At 38.0% G+C, this 24,721-nt stretch overlaps 1 protein-coding gene across 2 annotated transcripts in view; it reads left to right on the forward strand.

Annotated features, from left to right (window-relative positions):
- Window positions 1–10,496, forward strand: part of LOC115654341 — a 30,106-nt gene extending 19,610 nt beyond the window's left edge. For both annotated transcript variants that reach the window (XM_030568463.1, XM_030568464.1), the window contains exons 5-12: window positions 596–719; window positions 2,617–2,677; window positions 2,782–2,828; window positions 3,293–3,368; window positions 4,583–4,684; window positions 5,578–6,498; window positions 7,354–7,464; window positions 9,742–10,496. In XM_030568463.1, coding sequence (XP_030424323.1) covers window positions 596–719; window positions 2,617–2,677; window positions 2,782–2,828; window positions 3,293–3,368; window positions 4,583–4,684; window positions 5,578–6,498; window positions 7,354–7,464; window positions 9,742–10,057 — 1,758 coding nt within the window. In that variant the 3' untranslated portion in view covers window positions 10,058–10,496. The remainder of the gene's footprint in view (window positions 1–595; window positions 720–2,616; window positions 2,678–2,781; window positions 2,829–3,292; window positions 3,369–4,582; window positions 4,685–5,577; window positions 6,499–7,353; window positions 7,465–9,741) is intronic.
- Window positions 10,497–24,721: the final 14,225 nt, after the last annotated feature.

Consider the following 24,721-nt stretch of genomic DNA (forward strand, 5'->3'; position numbering starts at 1 on the left):
GCTCCTGCCCTGAAGACAGATGCTATATCTTTTAAAAAATATAATATTTCTTTCACTATTATGCTGTATGAATGGATTAACTCTGCACTGATTTAAAAAAAATTCTTTACATTGTAATTGGGAATATCCATTTAATATGCTCTGTGCAAGAGTAAATAGAAGCATGTGTTACTAAATGTAGACCCTTGAATATACATGATAATGGGATAAAATAAGTAAAGGAGAGGAGGTGACGCTTGATACTCTTCATGAAGAGGATTTGAATGGCAGTACAAGCTTCCCTCGTCAGTCCAACCAATGTGCATCTACTGTGACCAGGGGGTATTGAAAGGGGTAGTTCCATCTCCACTGCAAACTTAGATCTCTTGCTTGAGCTTGACTCTTCCCAACAAAAGGACTATTTGCTATTGCAGTTTTTGTGAGTACAGCTTTTCTAATATAACTGCAAAATGACTATTTTCAATCACTACTGATACAGATTTGAACCAGTGATTTACATCTGGGTTTTTTTATATATTGTTTGTAAGTTTTATGGTGGTACAAGATTTTAATGACTAATGATTGTTGCTATTTTTTTTCTCCTTGTTGTTGCTAGGATTTACCTAAAAGTGTGCAGTATAAGAAACTGTATACTGTTGGACTTGAAGTCCCCGATAATGCTACTATTCTACAATTCAAAAAATGGGTCAGAAAGTTCCTTTGGGAAAATGCAGGAAATGGTAATTAACAGCATCTTTAATGCTATAAAAGACCAAAATGTTAATTAAATCCTAAATGTATGATGTATTAATCACAATAGATGTTCACTTCTACAGGTCAGGTTTCTCAAACTTTTTCATAGTGTGATCCAGTTTTGTAACTTCATAGTCTCGTGGACCATCTCCTATCCCTTTTGCCACTCCAGAATGCTCATATCAGCTACAGCATTTATTACACAGACTGCCTTCCTAATAGTGTCATATTTTTAGCTGTATTTAATGTGATGTGCTAGCTGAGAACAAGGAGAGCTAGCCCATGTGACCAGCAGGCACTTCATGGATCACTGCTTGTTCACAGACCACAGCTTGAGAGCCACTGGCATAGTTCTGTGTATAATAAGTAATACTTTTCATAACACTTTCTGTGTTTTTGTAATTGGACACAATCAAGGATTTTCTGATCATACTTTTTTTCTTTCATTGTGATTGTGAGGTAGCCTTACCCTGTTGAAGGCATGTAATGTGATAGCCTCCTGTCTGATCGCCACCCGCTACTTCATAGCAGAACCACTTAGTAATGTGACCTTCAGTTCTCTGAATTAGGAGTCAAGGAGATAGCTCAAGAGCATGAAGATGTCATTTAATCAGTTATAAAGTTTAGTAGCTACAAAGCATCATTTCAAGATATTTTGATGGCAGCTGGATACTCCTTTGCTCTCATGAAGATAGTAATTCTTTAAGAGCATGATATAGTTATAGAGGTGGTTGGGAGTTTACACAGTGGTGTGACAGCTCTATGCGTGGAAGAACTTGTTGCACACATCCTGCTACAACCTACATGTGTATCTCTTTTTATCTTTCCCTTAGTATTGGAGGCTCTTGCCATGTCCTGGTTTCTTACTGTGATAGCTCTGTAATGGTTTGTGTCAGAAAATTTCCATTGCCAAAGTTGCACTGCTCTACCTCAGATAAGATGTATGATTCTGTTGTGATTAGCCAGTTTGCAGGTAGACGTAAATCTCAGAAAACAGGGCCCAAATTTGAAGTATTAGAAAAGAAGAATGGTATTATGAGATGGTTCTTTCTTATCCGAGTAGTTAATGTTCTGGCTCCTTGGTTGCTGTTTTTGGCTTATGAGCTGAAGTGTAGGGAGTTTCCTTCCTGCATAATCTAATGATTTGGATGTGACAAAGGCATTCCTTCAGGGACCCTTTGGGTTGGAATGTTTTGTTCTGAATGTTGGTCAGAACCCCAACTTCCTAGTTTGAAACTGGATGAAGAGACACAGCTTTCTCGTGCCACTCCTGAGTTGACTGGAGAAGGCAATACAAAGCAAGAAGCTAAATGCACTGCCTCCACAATGCCTCAGGCATCTGCCATCCAGGAATAATGGACCAAATTTAGATGCCTGTCCTTGGATCCCTCTAGTAATGCATTTCATTACCAGTAGGCTGCCAGGCTGACTTCAGTGTTTTTGCTTTTGGAAGGGTTCAGGAGAATCTGTAAGTGAACTCCTTGTGAAAGTAAGTTTGGTGGCTGTTTAAATTTGCCCTCAAAGTCAGTCATGTTTTGTTCTAGTTTTTGATTCAGTTTCCTTATCACAGTGTGGTTGATGGTTATCTAGTCAGACAGCTTTTTTTATCACCAGTTTCCCCCTTCTTTTTTCTGTGCCCTGCCTGGACTAGTTTATGTTCCAAGAGGTTGGGAAGTGGGAAGCATTGAATTAACTGCTGCTACAAATCCAGCAGGAAGAACATAAATTCTGGACATATCTCCTGGTGTGTACAGGCTTAATAATAATTTTGCAAACAGAAAACATGCTCACTGAAACTGCTTTAGTGTAAACAATAAATGATTTTTTTCTCTTTTGCACTAATTATTTTATGGTATTTTTGTTTTTTTTTCCCCTTTGTTATAGATAAACTGATTGGAGTTCATTGTACCAATGGAATTAATAGAACTGGCTACCTTATATGTAGGCAAGTATTACATGAAAATTCAGATAATTTTTTTCATTAGAAAAGTATATTTATATCAGTCATAATCTATACCTTTATAATAATTCATCCATGTTCTTTGTCAGATACCTTATTGATGTTGAAGGTTGGGATCCAGAGACAGCAATTCAAGGTATTCCCTAGAACTTGAACAAAACATGGGGCTCTGTATCTGCAGTGGTTCTGTGACAGCTACCTCATACTTAACTCCTGCATGGGTTCCCACAGATAAATCCTTCCTGCTGCTGCTTCCATGCTTGGCAGTATTTGGGCACCATCAGATCTGAACCACATTAAGAGGACAGTTCCCTCCCTCCAACCCCATTATTGGTTTTGAAGGTTTCTGTGTATTGATGCAATCATAAGTAGCAACTGCAATAGTTACAGTTGGAAAACAGTTTGCTGCAAAAATGTTTGTGCAGTCTGCTGCAATTTAAAATTGAGTCACAGGAATCAATAGTGAACTTATTTCAAGTTTTACATGCCACGGTTTTATTATGCCACGGTTTACATGGAGCCCTGATTGATCGCATTATATGCAGCTGTGTTCCAATCATGTTTAACTGCACACGATAATCTTTTTATAATTTTCTTCAGCTTTTGGTGATGCTAGAGGTCATCGTATGGATGGTCTTGTATATCTAACAGATCTCAGAACTCAGCCAATGAGAAGGTAGGCAAAGGCTTTTAATAATTACATAATTGAAGTTGTCAAGTGCAGTTCCTTGTATTTTCAATGCTTGAGTCATATTTAAAATGTTGTCTTTTGTCCTGTTAAGCACATATTGACCTCTTTTATTACACTTTACACAAAGAGTGCTTATCTTTGAAGACTTCTGTTATGAATGGTATGAAGTGTAATTTTCCCCTTAGGTTTTATATTATAAATGTACATCATGCAAAGGGTTTTCTTTTAAAAGTTGATTTTTTTTTCTTTATTAAATTCTTCTGTTGTTTTGTCCTACTTCCTTAGGTGCATTCAGCAGAGTTATAAATGGGAGGGAGGAGCTGACAAAAAATTACTAGTGAGGGCCCCTTAACTCTGGAATTCACTCTCTCCTCTTAGCCTGCCAGAGTCTGGATCTATTAACCTTTCTGGATATGCTACATAGGGGATTGCCATTCCAGATCAGACCCATGGTCTATCTAGCCTGCTGTTTTGTTTCTATCAATGGCCACTACCAGATATTTCAGAGGAAGATGCAACAGACCCTGTAGCAGACTAGGCCCAGAAGGGAAGATTCTTCCTAGCCCCTGTCTGTCAGTAGCAGACGTATGTCTTGAAGCATGAGCATTTATATTCCTTATTTTAAAAAAATCCAATCTAATGTAACTGTAGATGTCATTCTAATCCATCTGTTCTACAAAACTCTTTTGCCTTTATGATATCATTGTAAAAGTGAAGTTGTAAGCTCTGTTTTTTTAATTAATTATTTTTGGCCTTTCACTAAATGTCCCTTGTTCCTGTATTATGAGAATGTATATAGGGAAACTTTTCTGTATTAATCACTATCATGTATACTTTCATATGGGAAGGGGTGAAGTAATTGAGGGACAATTTTGCAAATAACCATGGGGCTTCACCCCAACTGTCAACGAGTCATATGTCAGTGAAGTATTTTCTTTGCCTTCTTCTATCAGCCTGTTCAGAAAAAAAACAAACTGAAATTCTCCCAAATGTACACATAGTCCTGTCTTGAGCACGGGGGACTAGACTTGAGGTCCTGTCTTGAGGTCCCTTCCAGTCCTACACTTCTGTGATACCTTAGCTTTCCAGCACTCCCATACTGCCGGTTTATTTCCACAACTGGAAAAAAAGTACATACTTTCTTTCAACAGTATTTTTAATAGAGGAAATTTTATATTAAATGCTTTTATTTTCCCTAGTAATCTTGGAATGGATGTATGGAATCCTGATGAAGATATTATACCTCCACCAAATGTGATGGAAGGACCTGTAGATAGATTCCCAAATGAAGATTTTCCTGGGTAATTGGCAAAAATGACATTTTTAAAAAAATGTAGTGTGAAAGATAACTATTTCAATAGTTACATTGGTATTCTGTTCTATTTTCAGTACTATTAATTCAGTATACCTATTTTAAAATAAATGAAGATTGTGATAAAAAGATGAAGCAAGGGAATATTAGGACAGGATGTCTTCCATTACAAGTACTTTGGATATACTGGGGCAATTTTTATGTGGTAAAAGTTTTTATCCTTTCGTTTTGGAAGAGACATGTATCTCCTGTTCCTTGATAACATTCAAGTATAGTAGTTTTTGGTGTTAGTTTTCTGTGGGATTATTTTGGGTTTGCTTGTCTCTTAAAAAGGTGATATAGAATTATAGTGGTTTTCACAGTCTTGACCAGTGGTTCTCAAACTTTTGTATTGGTGACCCCTTTCACACAGCAAGCCTCTGAGTGCAACCCCCCCTTATAAATTAAAAACACTTTTTGACATTTAACACTATTATAAATGCTGGAGGTGAAACAGGTGGTTTGGGGGGTGGAGGCTGGTAGCTCATGACTTCCCATGTAATAACCTCGTGGTCATGACCCCCAGTTTGAGAACCCCTGGTCTTGACAATAGAATATGTTTTATAATATAATTAGAAAGACAGGGTGGTTGAGGTGATGTAACATCTTTTATTGGATCAATTTCTGTTGGTGAAGGAGACAAGGTTATAGAATACATATAATATATACTATAATTAGTTTAGACTGTTAATATATTAGTACCTTTACATATTTGAGTGATAATGTCCTTTGTTCTCAATCCTGAGATGTTTAAAAAAATGCTGCTTTGTTTGGATGGCTAACTTGAAATATTTATAACATAAATGCAAATAAGCTGTTTAAAAATATTAATTTTCTTCACAGGCCAGGGAAAAGATTAAGAATTTATGATGATGACCACTCTCACAATGATTTACAAGGACAGATACAGTTGAGAGATTTTGATTTCATTAACAAGGGACCTGGACAAAGACGAAGACCATTTCATGACCACCAATCTCAGGACGATTTACAAGCGCCAATGCAAATGAGAGATTGGGACTACAACAGGGGACCCGGACAAAGGCGAAGACCTTTTCCTGACCACCAGTTTTATGATGACTATCAAGAAGACATGCAGCTGAAAGATCTAGATTTCAGTAACAAGGGGCCTGGACAAAGACTGAGACCTTTTCATGGCCACCAGTTTCATGACGACTTACAGGGAGACATGCAGTCAAGAGACTTTGAGTATGTTAATAGAGGCCGTGGACAAAGGCAGAGACCCTTTCCTGATCACCCATCTCACAGTGACTTACAGGATGACATGCAGCTGAAAGATTTTGACTTTGTTAACAGAGGCCGTGGACAGAGACGAAGGCTTTTCCATGACCACCAGTCTCATGATGAATTTCAGGCACAGATGCAGTTGAAGGATTTAGATTTCATCAACAAGGGGCCCGGGCAAAGACTGAGACCTTTTCATGACTACCAAACGCATGATGAGTTACAACCACAGATGCAGTTGGGAGATTTTGAATTTGTTAATAGGGGCCGTGGGCATAGGCTGAGACCTTTTCATGACCATCAGCCTCACAATGATATACAAACAGAGATGCAGTTGAAAGATTTTGATAATAGGGGTCCTGGACAAAGGCGAAGACCTTTTCATGACAGTCAAGTTTATGATGACCTACAGGAACAGACACAGTTGAAAGATTTTGATTTTGTTAATAAGGGGCATGGACAAAGACTGCAACCTTTTCATGACCATGACGACTTGCCACGTGAATGGTGTTCAGACAGGTGAAGTATTGTTTTGCTCTTACAGCAGATTTAGGGAGTAGCAAGTGTTGTTCCTCAGCATATTATTAATGACATTTTTAGGATAATGAGCAATTAGTTAGGTTTTTTCCCTCCTTTTACTCATGTAAGGGTTTGCAGAATCAGGCCCTAAGGTTGGGAAACTGTCATCTCCAGAGTGTTTCTGTACTTTCTTAAATTAGAGAGCCGAATTAAATTAAAGCACATTTCCAGTAACTGGTCAGAATCAACTTGAGACAAAATGTTTCATCTCACTTCATTTTATAGTGAAGAGGTTTGCATCTGAAAATCAGTCCTCAGGATTGAAGGTAATATGATATTATGTTAATCCCTTTAACCAAGTTGAGGTAATCAGCAAAGCAGTGAGGAAGTGTTGGATTTCAGTTGCTTATTTCATAAGTAATGTCTGCTAGCGAACCTCTCATTTAAGAACTGTAAATCCTTGATGACTCTCTAAAAGAAATACGCACCTTGTTAAAACAACTGTTGGGTTCAAAAGTAAAACCTTTGACATAAAATTTGTAGCACTATTTTTTACACTTAAATTATAGCACTCCCAAATACTGAAATAAAATTTAAAGACTTATTTCTGTCCTTCATTTTTGATATACACAATTTAAACAATTAGGGATATTAGATCATTCTTCTGAGACTTTATAATTTTGATATTGCTAAAATAATATAATTATACTCTCACTTATATAACTAAGACATTCCTTCCATGCTAACTAGTTTTGGTTACTTTTTAAAAAAAAAAATCTAAAAACTTTCACTAGAATTAGTGAATTATTTTACATGTTAAGAAAAACTAGTGTGTAATTCTTTTGTTTCTTTCAGAAATCGGTCATTTTCCTCCCATGAAAATTTACCAGACCCTCACTTTTCTTCTTCTCCGTCATGTCACAGAGATTACGGATCTGATAATGATGATTTCAGTAGAAGTTACAGGTAAATATCAGCATTCATATATTGCATATCAATCTACATACCCCTCTACACATTACCATCCCTCACCACCAGGACCATAGAAATTTACATTGGATGTGCAGTTGTCAAACTAGATATTTGTTCTCGCTAAACTGCAATATAAACAATTTATAATGGAAATGTATTATGAAATTCATGCATGTTTATAATTATATCTGATAATGGATGAGACATTATAATACATGGTACTTGTTACCAGAATTTTAGATACCAGAGACAATAAAGTTGCACATAGGTCTGAAAAATCAGGATTTTGAAGTACATACTCTGACTGTCACTGGAAAATCCTTATTCCTGGTAGCATGATTTTCACAAATCATTCCACTGTAAAGGAACAAAAGCTTATTTATTATATACACCTCTACCCTGATATAATGCGACCCGATATAACACAGGTTTACATATAACACTGTAAAACTCTGACACACTGCTCTGAGCAGTGTGTGTGTGTGTGTGTGTGTGTGTGTGTGTGTGTGTGTGTGTGTGTGTGTGTGTGTGTGTGTGTGTGTGTGTAAAATAAAAACTTGGGATATATTCTTCTTTGAAGTTCTTCCATCCTGCTGTCATGTAGCGCATGGCTCAAATCATCGGCACTGAGGGTCCAATCCAAACACCAGAAAAATCAGTAGGAGTCTTTCCATTGACTTTCTGGGATTTGGATCAGACCATGAAGGTTATTTAGAATCTGATAGAAGACCCTTTTTAATTTGTGTATGTGATTTGAATGTATAATATTGAGACCAAAGTCCCAAACCTGCAGACTAGCTAGTTAGAATCAGAGAACACCTGCATTCCAAGGACCACAGTTAGGACATGACTGACCTAAATAATCCAAATCTTGTGAATCTGGTTTCATAGTCCCTAATAATTTGAGGAGTTCTAATCCTCTAACTAACATTAACACCAGTTGATCGAATTACTCACTTGTGTAAGTATTTTACAAGATTAAAGCCAAAATTCACAAAATCTGCAGGTGATCTTGAACCTGAAAATGAGCAAATTATGAGGGCCAGTGAAACCAGATACAAAAATACTTATATTGATTAGATCAGTGGTTCCTAAATGTGGTTGTTGGAGTGCTGGCCACCCTCTTTGTTTCTAGCTGCTACATTGCATGAAATGCTGTAAAAGTTACACTGAATTCATTTTGGCTATTACTTTTCTATGTGAACAATTGAGATGATGTAATCATGAATTGGACGGAGGGGGTTGTGTTCCATGTGAATATGAGGGAGGCGTTTCACAAGGCAGTTTCTCTATTTAAAAATGTAGTCCATGCCATGACACAGTTTGAGAACCTCTGATGTAGGTAATTGGATTGGCAGGTGGCAAATGCCGTACAAAGAAGGTAAATGTGAAATACTATAATTTACACTGGAAGCAAAGAGCCAAGATATGGTATATATGCTAAATTCATAGATTCTAAGGCCAAAAGGGAGCACTGCGATCATCTAGTCTGATGCCCTTACAGGCAATAGAACTCCCCCAGAATAATTCCTAAACCGTATCTTTTAGAAAAACATCCAATCTTGATTTAAAAGTTGTCCGTGATAGAAAATCCATCACACACATTGGTAAATTGTTCTAGTGGCTAATTATTCTCACTATTACAATTTTTTTGTGACCAGAGAGATGGAATACAAAACAATTGTGTGTCTATATGGTAAAGGTGTGTGTGTGTGTACACCCTTTACCATATGGCATATATGGTACTTATTAGATCTTAAGTCACCATATCATAGGAACAATATTATTGCAATAGAGAACATGCAGTAGAGTGCTACTATTATGTATTCCAAAAGAAAGATAATGTTGATTTTTTTTCACATTATTTAGGTGCTTAAAACTAGAAACATGATTCAAACGTGAAGAAATTATTATTGAATAGGGAACTCCTGGTAGAACTACCTTACAGAAAGGGTAGTCAGCTTAATATTTGCCTTCTTTTGAATTACAAATACAAGTAAGTTAGCAATACCTAGGTAAATTTGTCTCTAAGAATGAAGAAGGGAAGTGAGGAGAGTAATGAAGTTGCTATGTAATATTAAGATGAAGTATAAAAAGGAAAGAATTTGGAGCTGGATGGCCTTTTCCATTTCCAGTATACTAAAGGGTAAATTACTTACCTATAATTTCTCTTTGAAGTTACACCATTTTCGAGTTTAATGCCAGACAATTATCATTAATGAAATATTGTATATCTAAGAATTGTATAGTTAATATTTGGTTTTATTATAGTAATCGGCCTAGCTGTCCTGAAGATAATAGGAGAACACATCCTTCAGATGAATTTAACAGAGGAGGCAAAAACAGATTTGCACCATATTCTTCACGCACAATGCATCTGTCCTCATCCATACACCAGGAAGATGATTCAACTGATTATGAAAGGAAACCTTTTCAAGGTGAATTTACAAGAGATATGGAGCAAGGCAAAAGATTACCCATTGTAACAGTTGATTACAATTATGGTTTGCCACTAGATTACAGACCTGAAGAGGAAGAGAGAACACATTATGATTTACCTCCAAGAGAGCGCTACAACTGGAACTGAATAAAAAGAAAGCATTTGCTCTGATTAAACCTGTATTTACCCATTTTACTTTGTATGTGGACCAATTTTTTTTACGAATTAGAAAATTCAAGTTTCAATGTTAAGAGAACTTGTCTCTACTGTAAGACTAGTTTCTACTGATGTGTGGTTCTTTACATTTATGAAATAGTGTGTGTTAAGTATATTTGGAGACAAATCCTCAACACATGGTGAAATTAAAATAGTTCTTGTTTCTAGTGAAATTGGAACCCTATATCCTAAAGTAAACAGCTGACTGATAGTGGTTGTGTTTCTGTTTAACTTTCTTTAAATGCAAATAATTTCAGGATGCAAAACTTGTAATAAAAGCTAAAACACTGCACCGTAAACTAGACTAGCATTTGAAATTACAGAAAACCTACTATGAAAATTAATAAAGCAGAAAGCAATGTCAACTTGATTGAATTGTTTGGTGGTACCTTGGATTTCTTATTGCTAACTGCTAACAAAAAATGGAGTCTCAATGTCATAATCCTGCAGTTAAAAGCCAGTATTAAGGGAGAAAAGTACATTGCGCCGGTAGCAGGGCGAGCCGAGGCTGCGGGGGAGGGACCAGGGGCTAGCCTCCCAGGGCGGGAGCTCAGGGGCCAGGCAGGAGGGTCCCGTGGGCCAGATGTGGCCTGCGGGCTGTGATTTGCCCACCTCTGATCTAAGGCTAACTTTTGTATAAATTCAAAAGCATTAAAGATTTCTGCAAAATCTGCTCAAGCCTCCTAGAACTTCTGTAGAAAAATGGTTTAGCAATTGAGATTATTCTGCTGCAGATGAACACTCTCTGGTTTTATGCTCCTGTGTTTCTGATGTAGCAGTGTAGCATAGCTTGACAATGACTTTTAACTAGAGCCAGATGGGAAATGGTTTTCCCATCCCTCAAATATTTTTGAGAGTTGAAAATTTGTCCCATTCTGAATCGAGACAAAAATTCAAAATCTCAAATGAAAAAACCAAAAACAAAATTCCACTTTCACTTTCAATTTCAACATTTTAAAATTTTTTTCAGTCTAATTAGCTTACATTTCTTAACAAAAAGTCATTTTAAACTGTAGAATTGAAATTTGTCATTGAGAAAATGTCAATGTTTTTGTTCAACAACTTTTTTCAATACTTCAAGTCCGGAGATTTGTCAAAACTCTTTCAATTTTTACAAAATAGTTTGCGACCAAAAAAATAGAAGTTTAATTAAAAAAAATTCCCAACCAGCTCTACTTTTAACACTTCTATACTGATAACTAACTGGGAAATGTTCTGCACATGCCTGTCACATCAAATGATGGGTTTTTTTTCAGTTAGTCCAACTGATTCTAAATTGTGGTTTTGTTGGGATATTGTTCTCCAATGTTGAAAATCTGGAATAGCCCTGATCCTCCATGTGCCTGTGTTGCTAAAAGATCACTTTCAAGATGGACTGGACTTCTTCCAGGTTTCTAGCCTTGTAAAACAATATCCCAGGAAAAGCACAACACAATCTAAATTCTGAATGGGAGCTGCTTTTCAAAATCTGGGCCCAGTTATGGGTGTTGAGCTCTTTTGAAAATCAAGCACTAGACCGCTGAAAGCATAGAGATGCAAAGAAAATGACCAAGTTCAGGAGAAAGAGGTCCTGACACTTCATGAGTAAGTGAAGGGTGAAGAATTATATCTTATTTTTCCTAAGATCGTCCGGGTTTATTCCCTGCTTCTTCCTCGGTCCCTTACAGATTTACCTGAGAGAGCCCAACAACAGGGCAGCTGGCTCCAAATCATCCCTAATTCCACTTTTCTCCTGCACTCTCCACCTCAATGACATTCCCCTCTGTCAGGATTATCTCTCAATTTGCCAATTTTTGCTCATTGTACAAAGCTGAAATTTTTCATATTTTACAACAATTAACTTTTGCTTTCCATTAAATCTGTGATAATGAGAATAATACAGCCTTATTCAGTAACAAGTATCTCAAAGATGAAGTAATTTTGAGAAAGGGTGTGCATATTAATGAAAGAAAATTTCCTTCAGTTGGGTGCTCTTTTCTGTTAAATCATTTTAACACAGGCTTAGTCTAAGCATCAGCAATCACATGCCTTTATCAGGGATGAGGGAGAGGTGCAGCTCAGGCTACAGGTTTCTTACATTCAAGTTTTTTAAGGAACTTAGTGATATCCTCCGGAAGAGAAAGGCCTTAGCTAGGACCAGCTCTAGCTCAGCACGTGCTTGGGGTGGCACATTTCCAGGGGCGGCATTCCAGCCATCCTTTTTTTTCCAGAAAAATCCACCAATGTACCAAAAACAAAAAAAATTAAAAAAAATCTTCAGTAGTGCGATAGGAGCATGACGTGAAAAATATTGTGTCACATAGTGACACGATCACTCATAATATGAATGTGCGTAAATGTGTAAACATTAACAGTTATTGATTAATTAAATTAGGAATCACAATTACTTGTGTGTACTGTGCTGCCCTATTGGCACAATTCGCACCAATTTCCGTGTCGCATCAATGCTAGTGGTTAGAGGCCTAAAATGCTGGGACAAAACCAAAAACGACTTTCTGGTGCTGCCTACCGGCAACAAAGAGAGAAATGGAAAAAAAGATTAGAAAAACTATCTTGTACTTCAAATAAATATTTTTAAAAAGTCGACAGGACCAGTATCAGTGGCTTCTGGTGAGTGCAGTTTCTCAAAACTGAAATTACTAAAAAATTATTTGAGGTCCACCATGTCTCAAAATAGTTTGTCAGGACTCGCATTAATTTCAAGTGAAAATACCATTGCAAAAAATGTGGATTTTACTGAATTATTAAAAGACTACAAGCGTATAAAAACCAGAAAAATTCAGTTCATATAAATTTTTAATTTATGAGAAACTAGGGGCAACAGAAGACACTAGCGTTTTTCATTACAGTGTACAGTTGAACCCAAATTGTTTGTAATTGTGATTTTGTTAAAATTAAATGAGTAAACTACTAGGAAATAATGAAATAAAACAAACTACAAATTCTCTGTTTTCATTTATTTTTATTTTAAGCAGTCAGAACAAAACAAAAAACATTGTCAAGTGCAAACATGTAAAAGCCAAAGAAAGGTAGGGGGCGCCAAAAATTTTTTTGCTTGGGGCTGCAAAAAACCTAGAGCTGGCCCTGGCATTAGTATTGCAAATATAAATGTCTTAGCTTTGTTTTTGCAATGTTTAGATACTTGCTATATGTAAAAAAGGAGTAAAGAGCAACATTGTGGGAGATAGAGGAGGAAGTGCTTTGGAGTACATTGTTAGATTCAAAATGAGATCATAATTTGAATAGGGAAATACAGCCCCTATGCCCAGATCCAAAGGTAGAGTACTCTAGAGCTCACTCACCCCTAGGTACAGTTTTCCAAGAGCCAGATGTTTCCAGTTTGACAAAACATATTTTGCTTTTGCAGTTTTGGTTGAAGCAAAATTACTAGACACTGGCTTTGAAATGTGCTTGGGTGTTCTCATATTTCTTTCCCCAGAATTTAGTTTCTTTAAAAAAAATTTCTGTTCAGAATAGAATTATGCAAACATAAGCCCACACAATTCATTAAAACAGTTATTGGCTTGTCTTGAAATGTTTCTGCAGCAGAATCATCACTGCACATTAGCATCTGTAGTATTCTAAGTTAGCCAGATGGTAGAATATGAAATCAAATTAATTAAAATACTTCTTATCTTCATACTGTAGATCAATGCAACTGTCAAAATAAATGTCAGGTTCTCTCCTATTTCCTCCATAACTTTTGAAAATGTTACATGGTCCTGGCTTATTTCATTGCAAATTCTCAACACTACTAGAAATATCTGCAATATACTGCAACACATTTTGGAGAACACCACTGGTTTCCCACTGTGCTGAATATGAAATCTCTTGGAAAGACGTAGTGATGCAGACATCCTGGAGGTTGCTGGTAGGGTATACTATGTCACATAAAAGTATGACTTCAAACTTGACTTTGTTGTCATTCACAGTGCTGTTGCAAACACTGACAAATTGCTGAAGCTGTGAAATAACAATATTATGAGTAATTTAAATGCAGCAAATATTTGCAAAAGGGACAAAAGGGTGAAATCTTTAGATCCCTTCAAATCCATGGTCACTTGGATCGCAGATTTATTTTTGTGGATTGCAGATGGAGGCAGATTCACATTTTGTATTCACTAAGGGCTCTAGAAATTTTGTCCCCATTTAAGTCAATAGGAATTTTGCTCTTGATTCAGCAGGGCCAAGTTTTCTCCCTGGATATTTAACTATGGGTCAGATTCTCCAGACTGGTTGAACTGTGCTCAGCACAAGATAGGAAGGGGAGGGAAACAAAGGTTGCTTTTGGCTATCTTTGCGACCTTTGATCTTCAACTGGGCTGTTCCAGTGCATATTTTTGAGCACCCAAAAGATTTCTCGTGTATTGTGCTGGCAATTCCCCCTATACCAGGTGCAGGAGGGATGGGTCTGCACCAACTGGGGTTTCCTCTACTCAAGGACAGTCATCTATTGGCTCCAAGACCCCTTATTAACTGGAAAGATAATGTCTCTAACTAAAAAAATTTAAATTTGTTTAGGTAGTTCTTTTTTTAAATCCTTTAAATGTCTTACTCCAAAGGAAACCTGTTAAATTGTCCTCATTTATGTTTGATAATTGCTCAACAATCTCACTAGTAGTATACAATGTAACTTCCTAATAACAAATGCTTTCCACAAATTGCTTTGTAGGCCTGCTGGATATCCTACAAAACAGATTACAGCTATAGCCTGCATTGGTACTGTAAGAAAGGATTGTTTTCACCTAACACAAGAGAAAAAGAGACTTAATTCATGGCTCAGTTCATTTTTTAAAGTATTGAACATTCTCTTTTTCCTCATCTGTATTCAATACGTCATCATTACTTTCACGATGGAGTTTGCTAAAAACAACATCTTATTGGCCCTTTCTGCATGATAGAAACATGACAAATATTTTGATTAGTTTGTGATAAACTTCTTCTGCATCATTTTTAATATTCTGAAATTAAATAGAAACTTCCACCTTGCTGAGTCATAAGGTGTATCCCTGGCCTTCTCTCAGTGGGACAATTTTATAGCTGATGTTTCTGGATGGGCCGTCAAGCAGGCTAGGCAGTGCTAATACCAATCTGTCTGGAGGCATCACTCAGATGCACAGCACAAGTTTGGACCTACAGACATACCATACATAACTTATACAGTTACTCCTCACTTAATGTTGTCCTGGTTAACATTGTTTCATTGCTGATCAATTAGAGAATATGCTCATTTAAAGTTGCGCAATGCTCCCTTATAACGTTGTTTGGCAGCCACCTGCTTTGTTCACTGCTTGCAGAAAGAGCAGCCTGTTGGAGCTAGCTGGTGGGGGCTTGGAACTACCACTTCTCACCAGAGTGAACAGCAATTCGTTTAAGATGCCTGCAGTACATACAGACAGAGGCAGGGGCTAACAGAGAAGCTCTTGTATGCAGCACCAGCCCACACTGTGTGCCTCTTCTCAGAGGTTCCTGTCCAAATAGACTGCTGCTTGCTCTGAGGGCTAATACATGGACATCCTCGCACAAGGCAGCCTGAGGCAAACCTAAAGGCCACCTCTTCTTCCTCTGGACTGTTAGAGAAGACCCACAGACACAAAGAGAACCATGGGAGGAGGCCACCTTGATACAAGCTCCAAGTTTTGTGAGGGAGTTCTTCAGGTGAAGGAGGAGAGATTATGTGACCCTTGGAGTAAGTTTGTTGTGTCTGGTCTGTTTGTTTGGGGGGACCTGTGCTGAGCCTGGTGGCCTGCTAGGCAAGGCTGAGAGCTTCTTAACCAGGCTTTGATCCCTAAGCTCTTTAGCACCCATCAACCCTTAACCAGAGGATGGGGCTACTCAGGAAGACCAGGGCTTTAAAGAGCCCACTCCTAAGTGACCAGAGGAGCGATCCATCATTAAAAACATAAATAGCTGTATCATAACCCTAGTCCCAGATTTGGACCTTAGCGTCCAAAATATGGGGGTTAGCATGAAAACCTCCAAGCTTAGTTACCAGCTTGGACCTGGTAAAGCTGCCACCACCCAAAAAATTAGAGTGTTTTGGGGCACTCTGGTCCCCCAAAAAACCTTCCCTGGGGACCACAAGACCCAAATCCCTTGAGTCTCACAACAAAGGGAAATAAACCTTTTCCCTTTCCCCCTCCAGGTGTTCCTGGAGAGATACACAGAAGCAAACTCCGTGAACCTAAACAGAGGGACTCTACCCTCCCTGTTCCCAGTCCTGGAAAACAGAATTACTTCCCTCTTCACCCAGAGGGAATGCAAAGTCAGGCTAGTAAATCTAACACACACAGATTTCGCCCTGACTTCTTCCTCCCACCAATTCCCTGGTGAGTACAGACTCAATTTCCCTGGAATTCCCCACTAAAGCAAAACTCCAACAGGTCTTAAAAAAAAAGCTTTATATAAAAAAGAAAGAAAAATACATAAAAATGGTGTCTCTGTATTAAGGTGACACATACAGGGTCATTTGCTTAAAAGAAATATGAATAAACAGCCTTATTCAAAAAGAATACAATTCAAAGCACTCCAGCAACTATAGACATGTAAATACAAAAAGAAAAACAATAGAAACCTTAGTGTTTTTATGATCTCTGTACTCACAACTTGGAAACAGAAGATTAGAAAGCACGAAATAGAGATCCCCTCATAGCCGAGAGAGCATACAGGCAGAAGACCAAGAACAAAGGACTCACACACAAACTTCCCTCCACCCAGAGTTGAAAAAATCCTGTTTCCTGATTGGTCCTCTGGTCAGGTGCTTCAGATACTTCTTTCCAGGTGAAAGAGACGTTAACCCTTAGCTATCTGTTTATGACAAGCTGGGTTTGTGATGACTGGGAAAACCGCATGTTGATGTGCCTGCTTGGTGAGAAGGTTGCAGATCTCTGGAGACATCTAGAGAGACTTACATGTAGTGCTGGGGAGGAGCTGTTGGTTGTGGTACATGTAGGTACTTTTCAGATTGGAAAAGAGACGACCAAAGGGGGATATGATAGAGGTCTATAAAATCATGACTGGTGCGGAGAAAGTAAATAAGGAAGTGTTATTTACTCCTCATAATACAAGAATTAGGGGTCACCAAATGAAATTAATAGACAACAGGTTTAAAATAAACAAAAGGAAGTATTTCTTTACACAAAGGCACAGTCAACCTATGGAAATCTTTGCAAGAGGAAGTTGTGAAGGCCAAGACTATAATGGAGTTCAAAAAATAGCTATTAGCCAGGATGGGCAGAGATGATGTCCCTAGCCTGTTTGACAGAAGCTGAGAATGGGTGACAGGGAATGGATCACTTGATGATTATCTGTTCCATTCATTCCCTCTGGGGCACCTGGCATTGGCCACTGTCAGAAGACAGATACTGGGCTAAATGGACCTTTGGTCTGACCCAGTATGGCCGTTCTTATGTTCTTAACATTTGCTCTTCCCCTTTCTTCTCAAGTGAGAAACAAAAATGGAGGGACAAAGGGAAGGAAGTAACATGAACAGAAAGTGATAAAGGAAAAAGGAGGGCGGAGGGAATTAAAGTAGAAAGAGAGAATGTGTGAAAGGAGACAGAGTGTGAAAAAGCTGTGCGTGTGTGTGTAAGGAGTGTTAATATGTAAGACAGATGGGTGTAGACGGAAAGAAGAGGTTACAGGCTGGACAATATAATATGTCATGGGCCTCATAAATCTGACTGTGGCTTTGTTTTTAAATACCATGTTGATGCAAACACTGGTTATCAAAAGAAAACAGGAGCAATTCTGACTTCTACCCCTCCAACAACAAAGTCATGTGGGGGGGTTAAAAATAAGAATAGCCTCCGTTTAATCTTTAAATCTAGTCTACATGTAGTGCAATATCTAGTCTACATGCAGTGAAGATATTCCCTCCAGATTCCTGACCCAAATTTCAAAAACCAAAACAGGACTCCAGAGAATCCACCTCATAATTTACCTTGAACCTAGTGCATGTTGGGACCAGATTTTAGGACTTACGGGCCTGATCCAAAGCCCACTGAAATCAGTTCTGTGTGAATACCGCAACTGGTCAAAAGTGAGAAACCTTATGAGGTCATTTTTTTTTGGCAAGTTTAACACAAGAATGATTTTTTTCATTACTCAAAGTTTTTTTGTGAAAATGTGTACCAACAAACATTTTTTATTTTGAAATGTTTCAGGTTTTTGTTGTCTTTTCCTTCCCCTTTCCTGTGCCCACTGAAAAGAGGGAGGTGGGAATTATAAAGCAAAAAAATCAACTTTCATTTTCCAGGTTAGTTTGAAAAATAGAAAAAAAAATGTTTTTCAAGAAAATTTCCAATTTTGAAAAAAAAGACAAAATTTTCAATAAAAATACCTCTTTGTTCAAAGTTTCAATCAGCTCTAGTGAATTCCTGTGCACTGCAGATTAGGCTATGTCTACACTTCAAATTACTTCAGTACAATTTATGTGAATAATCCACACCCCTGAACAACGTAAGTTATATTGACCTAAGTGCTGATATGGACAGCGCTGTCAATGGGAGAGCTTCCCCTGCTGACATAGCTACCGCCTCTAGAGGAGGCAGGAGATATTAGAGCATCTTCACCGGAAGTGATACAGCAGTGTCCAGACTGGCCCATGATAATGTGGCAGAGAAAGTGAAAAACCTGGGGGTGAAATCCTGGCCCCACTGAAGTCAGTTCTTCTATTGACTACAGTAAGACCATACTTTCATCCCTAATCCTGATGTCTATACCCAAGTGAAACACTCATTGAAATCACTGGGAGCATGACCCCATATGTGAGTACAGGATTGACTTCAACCCAGAAGTGCTGAAATTTCATGTCGTGTCCCAAGGTATTAGGGATTCTTAAATCAAAACACAGACTTCATAGTGAGTTAAACTGAGGCTATGTCTACACTACAGCAGCAACAGTGGTGCAGCTGCACCTATTCAGCAGTGCTCCCTAGGCATAGATTACATAGTTGGGAGTTGTCATTGTTGTTTAATATTTTAAGAGAGATAGAGATATAACTGGTATCAGAAAACAAAATTACAAAAAAAATCTTGGTTCTTGTAATTAGTCAATCAGATAAATCAAGATACAAATGGCAAAACGTATCACAGCTTGATCTGGCTAGAATTAACTGTGTTGTATGTATTACAGAAGAAGACATGATGATCACACTTACAAAATATGATGTTATGTTTCTGGCTGATAAGAAGACATTCTCTCAGAGGCATCCATATAATGTTTAAAATTATCTCTGGTTAGTATCTCTATATTCATTTGAATTATTTCAAATAAGTTGCCCAACATCAGTTTCGAAAAGCAAGAGAAAATATTTGAAAATATAAATTATTATTAACACTAACAGTAATATATTGGTATTAATAATAAATTGATCCTTATCATTGGAGCTTTTAAATAACAGGTTAGACAAACACTTGTCAGGGATGGTCTAGATATATGCAGGAAGCTAGACTCAATAACCTCTCTAGGTCCCTTCCAGCCCTACATTTCCATGATTTGTAAACGAAATAGGTAATGATCCTCGTACAAAAACTTTCACATATTTTTTTAAGTATTAGCTTTGAAAATTATATATATATATATATATATATATATATATATATATACACATACACACATATATATATCAATGATAGTTAGTGGTGAATTAACTAATCTGAGATTAATTCAGCTGTTAAGCTTTATAGGGAATGTAAATTATTGGCTGAGTGAAGCAAGGTCCTATACTCAATTTGATGGCAATTCTCTGTCTGTTTGGATGTAATATCATAACTTTTGAATGCTGCATGTGATCAATTCCAACATTTCAGGGAATGTTCCAGGCATCAGTGGGCAGAACCCTAACAAGCTTGGGGTTTTGGTGAAAATTGAAAAACTAGAAGGGGAAAATGGGGGACACGTGGAGCCTCTTGCGTCTGATTAGCAGACCCAGCTGCTTCAACTTGCTCCATAATTGACTGTAGATCAAAGAAACCATTGATGGCAGCCATTAACATCTTCCAGCATAACAATATCACCTACCTCAGCTCTGCCAATGGTCCCAATACAGTTAGAAAAAAAATAAATAAGACTGAAGGGAGACAGGTAGGTGGCACACATAGGGGTGGAGGATGGAGGGAACCTGGTACGGGGGAGGGAGGAATGGTGAGGATACACAGAGCCCTAGCATGGAGCAGAGGAAGGGAATGGGGTTCTCTTGCCGGAGCTCTTGTGAGGAAAGTACAGTTCCCCACAAGGGGCACTGGGTGCATGCAGCCCCTAGCAAGGAGGGGAGAATGAGGAACCAGGCTATGGGGGAAGTAGGGAAACAGAGTCCCTGGCATGAGCTAGAGGGGGAAATGGGACTCACACAGAGCCCTTGGCATGGGGGAGGGCGGTAAAGGAGATTGCAAGGAGTTCCTGAAATAGAGAGGGATGGGAAGGTGGCCCACTTGGAGCTTTTTGGGAGAGGGAACAGGGGGATGCAAGGAATCCCCAGTGTGTGCAATGGGCTCAGCCTACAGAATCTCTTGAATTATATAAATAGACCTATTATTTGTAGAGAAAGATATTGGAAAAACAAATCTCCGCTATAAATTCCTATGCCTGCAAATTGTTTTGTACTGTTAGAATATAGTTTAGAACATATTTATTTTGTAGAAATGAATTTGTAACCACTTTTTATTACAAAAACGTTCAATTTACTTGAATTATAACAACAAATGACTCAAAAGCCATATCACACTCACCCTGTAAGAGGTTGCCCATTAGACACTCAGTTATTCAACACCAGGCTTAATATTTGGATATAGTGACACCTCTAACTCCCACTCAGATACTCCTCCATGTAACTGAGAAGACACCAGTCACCTGCCCTATGGGATTCTGGAATAAGGTAAGTCATTTGTTCCTAACTCAGGATCCAAATCCACAATATTCAGTGCAGTCCATACCCCCTAAAGGAACTTTCAAGGATCCTAGCTGGTTGTCCCCCACTTATTCTCTCTATCCTCCACTCCACATTGAGCAGGCCAACTATCTTGCCTCTCCAGTGTCACTGCCAAACAAACAAGATGATCATTTCCTTTAACCACAGGCCTAACCATGTTCTCACTACAGTGTTTCTATCATGGGAGAGCACAAGCTTATTAGTCTTTGTTTAGGAATTGCTGAGCAGTTATATGTGAACTATTAAAAGCCTATGTAAACTGTGTAATAACTATGGGAGGTAGTGGAGAGAATCAAGATTTAATTCTTGAAGATTTTAGAGTATGACAAGAGAAACAAGAGTTCTCCATCAAGAACTGTCCATGTGGATCCATACACTTGGAATAAGCATAACTCCAGCATCTTCTAGAAAGTAGTGCCTGTTGGGACAACTTCCCTATTCTCCCTTACTCAACCTTCAAAATATATTATTATATATTAATATAAAGGAACAGTGGCCTCCACCTTTCGATGACTGAAGCTGCTGCTAGTGTGAAACACACTCAGTATCCTTAAAGCCTCACTTATCTTTGTTTCCATCCCATTTGGTGCTATTTTACTAAATGCTATGTTGAAATTACTCAAACTTCCAATATGTTATATTTCTTCTAAGATCACCATCTGTTCAGGAGCACTAGCAGTGCGTGAAGTCTGGAGTTTAAGCCTTACCTCTGAACTTCAGTTTCCAGACTGAACAACTTAAGACAGCCCCAAAGTTTGTTTTCAATTTAAAAGTAACTTTATGTAAGATTTCCTGTTTAGGAATAGCACATATAAATATAACACAGTCTGAGTAACACTACTCTGCAATGTTGTTAGTGTTCCCTAAAGTTTTATCTATATCCAAAAACTGCAGATTGCACAATTATTATTGGGGAAAGAATAATGGAACATCTGTGTAATTGTAATACAGTACTGGATTTAAGTAACCATGTCAATTACAATCTACCATTTCTATGTAACTACTAGGGATGTCAAGCGATTAAAAAAATTAATTGCGATTAATTGTGATATTAAACAATAATAGAATATCATTTATTCAAATATTTTTGGATGTTTTCTACATTTTCAAATATATTGATTTCAATTACAACACAGAATCCAAAGTGTACAGTGCTCACTTTATAATTTATTTTTCATTACAAATATTTTCACTGTAAAAGAACAAAAGAAATAATATTTTTCAATTCTCCCATTACAAGTATTGTAGTGGAAATTCTTTATCATGAAAGTTGAACTTACGAATGTAAAATTATGTACAAAAAAAAACTGCATTCAGAAATAAAACAATGTAAAATTTTAGAGCCTACAAGTCCATTCAGTCCCACTTCAGCCAATTGCTCAGACAAACAAGTTTGGTTACAATTTGCAAGAGACAATGCTGCCTACTTCTTGTTTACAATGTCACCTGAAAGTGAGAACAGGTGTTCGCGTGGCACTGTTGTAGCTGGCATTCAAAGGGCGGCTCCAGGCACCAGCGCACCAAGTGTGTGCCTGCGGCAGCAAGCCACGGGGTGCGGCCTGCCAGTTGGCATAAGAGCAGCAGTCAGGCGGCTTTCGGTGGTATGCCTGCAAGAGGTCCGCCGGTCCCATGGTTTTGGCAGCAATTCGGCAGCGGGTACACTGAAGGCACGAGACCGGCGGACCTCCTACAGGCATACCGCTGAATCCGCGTTACCAGTGGACCTCCCACAGGCAGGCCGAAAGCAGCCTGACTGCCATGCTTGTGCCAGCAAAATACATAGAGCCGCCACTGCCGTCACTGCAAGATATTTACAAGACAGATGCGCTGAAGATTCGTATGTCCCTTCATGCTTCAACCACCATTCCAGAGGACATGCATCGATGCTGATGATGGGTTCTACTTGATAACGATCCATAGCAGAACAGAAATGCATGTTCATTTTCTGAGTTATGCCACCAGTAGAAGGCTGATTTTCTTTTTTGGTAGTTTGGGTTCTATAGTTTCCACATCTGAGTGTTTCTCTATTAAGACTTCTGAAAGCATGTTCCACACCTTGTCCCTCTCAGATTTTAGATGGCTTTGCAGATTTTTAAACCTTGGGTTGAGTGCTGTAGATAATTTCAGAAATCTCACATTGGTACCTTCTTTGCGTTTTGTCAAATCTGCTGTGAAAGTGTTCTTAAAAGGAGTATGTGCTGGGTCATCATCCGAGACTGCTATAACATGAAATATATGGCAGAAAGCGGGTAAAACAGAACAGGAGACATACAATTCTCCCTCAAGGAGTTCAGTCACAAATTTAATTAAACACTTTTTTTTTTTTTAAACAAGCATCACCAGCATGGAAGTATGTCTTCTGGAATGGCGGCCAAAGCATGAAAGGGCATATGAATGTTTAGCATACCTGGCACTTAAGTATCTTGCATCACTGGATACAAGAGTGCCATGCGAATGCCTGTTCTCACTTTCAGGTGACATTGTAAATAAGAAGCAGGCAGCAGTATCTCCTGTAAATGTAAACAAACTTGTTTGTCTTAGCGATTGCCTGAACAAGAAGTAGGACTGAGTGGGCTTGTAGGCTCTGAAATTTTTTCTTTTTTGAGTGCAGTTATGAAACCAAATAAATAAATAAATCTACATTTGTAAGTTGCACTTTCATGACAAAGAGATTGCACTACAGTATTTGTGTGAGGTTAATAGAAAAATATTATTTCTTTTGTTTAATGTTTTTACAGTGCAAATATTTGTAATAAAAAATAATATAAAGTGAGCACTGTACACTTTGTATTCTGTTTTGATAGAAATCAATGTATTTGCAAATGTAGAAAAACATTCAAAAATATTTAATACATTTCAATTGGTATTCTATTAACAGTGTGATTAATTTTTTTAATCATGATAAATTTTTTTTAGTTAATTGCATGAGTTAACTGTGATTAATTGACAGCCCTAGTAATTACATAATATTAGTATGTTGTAAAATAAAAAGACATCCACTTTAATTGCTGTGAACTAGAATTGCATGACATAGCGACCCCTGCAAAGGGTCCCCTGTTCTTTGCAAACATCTTTCACTTCAGACCTGACAAACTCACTACATCAAGCACATCTTATAGGATATTTATCTGTAAAGACTAACATGTTACGAGCTTTCTGTAGATAACTTACTTGTCAAAGTTCAAAATCACTGTAAGATGCACGAACAAATAATATTTAAGAAATATTGTATTTATATTGAACATATGCTTTAAGATCTTGGAGTAGAAATTAGGTACCATTTCTCTCTGCTCATTTTTGCCTCTTACATATGTTATAACCTTATTCCCAGATTCTGGACCTTAGCGTCCAAAATATGGGGGTTAGCATGAAAACCTCCAAGCTTAGTTACCAGCTTGGACCTGGTACTGCTGCCACCACCCAAAAAATTAGAGTGTTTTGGGGCACTCTGGTCCCACTGAAAAACCTTCCCTGGGGACCCAAGACCCAAATCCCTTGAGTCTCACAACAAAGGGAAATAATCCTTTTTCCCTTCCCCCCTCCAGATGCTCCTGGAGAGATACCCAGACACAAGCTCTGTGAAACTACGCAGAGTGATTCCCCCTCTCCGTTCCCAATCCTGGAACAAAAGCACTTTCCTCTTCACCCAGAGGAAATGCCAAAT

The sequence above is a fragment of the Gopherus evgoodei genome, chromosome 7 (assembly GCF_007399415.2).
Source record: "Gopherus evgoodei ecotype Sinaloan lineage chromosome 7, rGopEvg1_v1.p, whole genome shotgun sequence".
Taxonomy (NCBI): domain Eukaryota; kingdom Metazoa; phylum Chordata; order Testudines; family Testudinidae; genus Gopherus; species Gopherus evgoodei.